General features: G+C 50.7%; 1 protein-coding gene across 4 annotated transcripts in view; it reads left to right on the plus strand.

The window, feature by feature from the left end:
• The window catches only part of MYH10 (myosin, heavy chain 10, non-muscle), a 102,339-nt gene extending 101,530 nt beyond the window's left edge, over positions 1–809 (plus strand). For all 4 annotated transcript variants that reach the window (XM_010291615.1, XM_010291613.1, XM_010291614.1 and 1 more), the window contains one exon: positions 345–809. In XM_010291615.1, the coding sequence (XP_010289917.1) occupies positions 345–489 (145 nt within the window). In that variant the 3' untranslated portion in view covers positions 490–809. The remainder of the gene's footprint in view (positions 1–344) is intronic.
• The last annotated feature ends 3,449 nt before the right edge of the window (positions 810–4,258 follow it).

A 4,258-nucleotide genomic window follows, 5' to 3' on the forward strand; every position in this document is an offset into this window, starting at 1 on the left:
ACTTCACAAAGGGGCAGCCGGTATTTTCTTTAGAGAACCCACTCTGTTTAGTCCTTGGTCTGCGCTTGGTGCTTGTACGGAGAAAATATTAAAATATTTGGAACCTGCCAAATTAAGGTGAAGGTATGAACCAAGCAGGAATACTAGCATACCAGATAGTCCTTGCACACAGCGTCTTGGCCCCTCGGTCAGAGAGAGGGTTTCGGAACACCGGGTGTGAAATTTGCACCCGGCGTGTCCCGGAGCTGCGCTGCCACCTTCCCCCGCAGGGGGGTCGTTCAGGGGCTCGGGCTGTGGGTGAGACGTGACCCATCAAGCAATTGCCGTGTGCTGCTTGTTCGCAGGAGGGGAGGCCCCATCACCTTCTCCTCGAGTCGATCCGGCAGACGCCAGCTGCACATCGAAGGGGCTTCCCTGGAGCTCTCGGATGACGATGCGGAGAGCAAAGGCAGCGACGTGAACGAAGCGCAGCCGGCCCCTGCTGAGTAGAGCCCCGTCGCACCGCGTGCATGCAGAGACCTTTTACACAGTAGTTGGCAGGAGGAGGAGGACTTTCCCGACCACCGAACTGCCTTGTGGCCGTAAATCTGCCTTACGAAATGTCGGCATGCTACAAGGTTACTTATTGTAGGTCAACTATGTCTTAAGGCTCTCCAGCCTCACCATGCTGTACCCTGCTTCAGCTATAGGTACAACTGCTTTTTTTATAAATAGTAAACAAAATGGGATCGTCTCTGTTCAGTGCATCTATTTTCCAGATACTCATTGTAAAGCCATTTTATAAAGCATCATGTGAAGGATGAAACTTTTTTTTATCAGTACAGAAACTTCATTCCCAGAGGGTAGGTGGTTGGGACAGCCCCGTTGTCATGACTATGCATGCTTTGTTGTACTGACAACATCCTTCCATTGCTTCCGTGCTCAGACAGCCCTTGGTGGGGTTGAGCCTGTTGGATCACTGAAGACCAAACTGCACCTGTATTTTTCTTTTCTCCTAATTGTGATCAGCACACAATCAGCGAGTGAACTGTGAAAAGGCCTTGGGAAGTGTTAGAGGGAAATGTAGGGATGAATGAGTAGTGTCCATTTTTAACCTGCAATATCATTTTGAAGTGTTCTCAGCACCTGCTTCATCAGTTAGTGTTCCTGCAGTACAGGCAAACTGAAATAGCATTGCCGTTCCTCATCTGTACAGTACTTCTGCCTTTGTAGAGACCTGCTATTACCATGCCCAACAGATCTGTATATATATTAAGGCTAGTATAATGTGAACACCAGTGGAAAATAAACATACAACACAGGCAAAATTAATTTATTAATTTATGGCTGAGTGAGTTAGTCTTCAGGGGATGGAGCCGAGCGGCTGCACTGTGAGACGAGGCTTGCGCGACAGCTTAGCAGCCAGCCTGGTGTTCCTGGGGAGCTGATCACGGGGCAGCCGAGCGCAGCAGGGCCGCCTGTACTGTGCGGTGTGGGGCTCGTGGGGAGCCTGCGGCTACAGCGGTGGATGTTGCCTGCCTACGAGTTGACATGCCAGTGGATGTGAATCCTTTTTTTTTTCTGTTGTTTTTTTTTTATTTTGAACAGTATTACAGTGAGTAGTTAGCGTTCTGTTTAAATAGCTGAAAAACTGACATTACAGAAAGTGCCTTAGACACTACAGTACTAAGACAATGTTACATATATAATTTGCCTATATAACAATGATTTAATGTATTAATTTTGACTGTGCTTCATATCATGTACCTCTCTAGTCCAAGTGGTATTATTGATATTAGTGACAATGAATCAGTGTTAACTAGGAAACTTCCTCTGCCACATGCTCAAAAAACATGGATTTCCTTTTTTTGGTTAAAAGCTTTAACATCTGTTGCAAAGGTTTTGTTGTGTGTGTTTGGATATTTTTAATCAAACTGGCTGTTGACCACCAGGCATCTGACTGCAAATATCTTGTTTTCTTGTATACCCATATTTCTAGACAATGATTTTTGTAAGACAATAAATTTATTCATTATAGATGTGGCCGCCTGCTCTGTTTACTTACAGGAAGAGCTATCTCCTGAGGCTGGCATAGACCTTAATAAATGAGAATATGACTGGAAGCTGCCTTTTCCCTTCTTACTGTTTTGTTTCCTTGCTTTTTTTTTTTTTTCATTTTGACCTAAATGCAGTATACAGGGTTTGGTCAAGGACTGAGCCTTTGCCTTTGAACTCAAATGTGCTGGAGCACAAAGGGAGCTCTGAAACCTGATGCTCACCTCCAGCCCCTCACTTCTGCCTTTAACAGTTTCTTCTGAGCAGTTAAATTTCCTATTGGGGTGGTGGGTAGTGCCGTACCTGCTCCATGTGCCAGCCTGCACGGAGCTCTGGCAGGACGGTAGTGACGGGTTCGATGAGGCTGCAGGCACTTTGCTGTGACTGCTGCAGACAGCAGGGCCTGGTGTGGACCAAGGTGAGCCTTGTGGGGCTGCTGGGGGCCCTGGCCCCAGCCCCTGGCACCATGTTCAATCCTGGGCACCTTTTCTGCAAGTACTGTGGCTGCTGCTGCTCCTGCTCTGGAAGAGGGCAGGGGACGGTGAAGGGCCTTCCCCTTTTTCCCAGCTCAAGCATGGCTCACAACCTCAGGCTCTGCCCAAGATCAGTGTGCCCTGACCTGGGGATTTTTAAAGGGGGAAGGAGGGAGACCCTGTACCCCGCAGAGGGAGCTGGTCACAAGGGGGGCAGGAGTCTATTCCCTGCAGGGGCTGCAGCTTGTCTGTAATGGGGCAGGGCAGCCTGGCCAGGAGGAGGAGGAGCTGGTGGCACTGACCAGGCACCCTGGTCTGTTGGCTGTGAGTGGAGCAGCTGCCCTGGGGTTGGGGCTGGAGCTGAGCCCAGTGGCTGCCCCAACCTCTGGGACAGGCAATGTGCTGCTGGGCTGGCGAAGCCAAGGAGCTGGGAAGGGAACACCCCCAGCCCCACTGTTCTGCTGAGGGAAATGGCTTTCAGCTTCTCCTGAGAAGGCAAAAATCCCTGGCAGCTGCAGCTGGAGCCCTCTAGCCCTTCCCAGGCTCTTCCCAAAATCAAATCGTGAAACGCAGGAGCAGGTGCCAGGAGCAGAGGGGGCAGCTAAGGGCAGGCGCAGCAGCAGCTCCGAGGGAAGGGGAGCAGCAGCTGTGTGGAGCCACGTTGCCGACCCATGGCTGGGGCTTGGCAGAAACCACTACATGACAAAATAGAGCCACTGCCACTGTTTCTGCAAAATCCACTGATTCCACATTAAAAGAACTTTTATTTTTGGAAGATTGCTCTCCTTTTTGTTTTTTTTTTAAACCACATCATGATCTGTGTCACCAGGGTGGTATGGTACACTGTCCTATTGAAACATGCCATATAGATTTTGAATAAATAAAGCTACAAAGCCCAAGTTATGTACAAAGATCTTAGGCAAAGATATTATGTTTACAAACCTATGTACAATAAAACAAATGTAAACAGTCAAATGCAGCAGAGGATGCACAGGAAAGGGGGAACCATTCAAACCCTAACTGCAAGGGGGGGCTTGCCACCTCCGTTCGGCTGGGCCCAATGGTTTTTCTCAGCGCTTGTAACTAAACCAGCTCGGAGTTGCAGAGCCAACTGAATGCAATGGACCAGACTGGGAGCGGCAATTGGTGAAGCCACAGATCAAACCCCGGCTGGGTTCACTGGTTCATTTAAAAATCCACCAACTCTGAGGCACATAGACAGAGAAATCGCACAAATACGTTGCTTCAAAGACCCACAAGGTACACAGTCGCCCAAAACTGTCACAGAAGCCCGTAGGTGACGCTGTAAAATCCAGTCATATATTACACAGACAGGAGCGTGGCTGTGATGGGTGCAGGGTCCTGGGAGGGGGGGTTTCATGGGCAGCACAGCCAGTTAGATGAGTGGCTTCCTAATGCTTCTGCAGCATCCCTGTTGTGGAGGTGCGTGGCCGCTTGACAGAGGAAGGCTGGGGACAGGCGGGCAGGGAAGCTGTGCTACAGGCACACGGACACCCTGAGCACCCATGGCAGCTCAATGGGGGTTGAGGAGCACCAGGGGAGAACGCTGCAGTGACACTCACCTGCCAGCTCATGCCAAGGCTGTGCTGGGCCTGTGAGGGTTGCCCCCGTTACGCTGCCACCAGTGCCTCCATCCCCCTGCCACCCCGGCGCAGATGCGCACAGCCACCGCTGGCACCTGGAGCCAGGGCCATACAGGCAGGGGGGGGGGGGGGCGCGCCACTTCCCCT

The sequence above is a fragment of the Phaethon lepturus genome, unplaced genomic scaffold (assembly GCF_000687285.1).
Source record: "Phaethon lepturus isolate BGI_N335 unplaced genomic scaffold, ASM68728v1 scaffold37, whole genome shotgun sequence".
NCBI lineage: Eukaryota > Metazoa > Chordata > Aves > Phaethontiformes > Phaethontidae > Phaethon > Phaethon lepturus.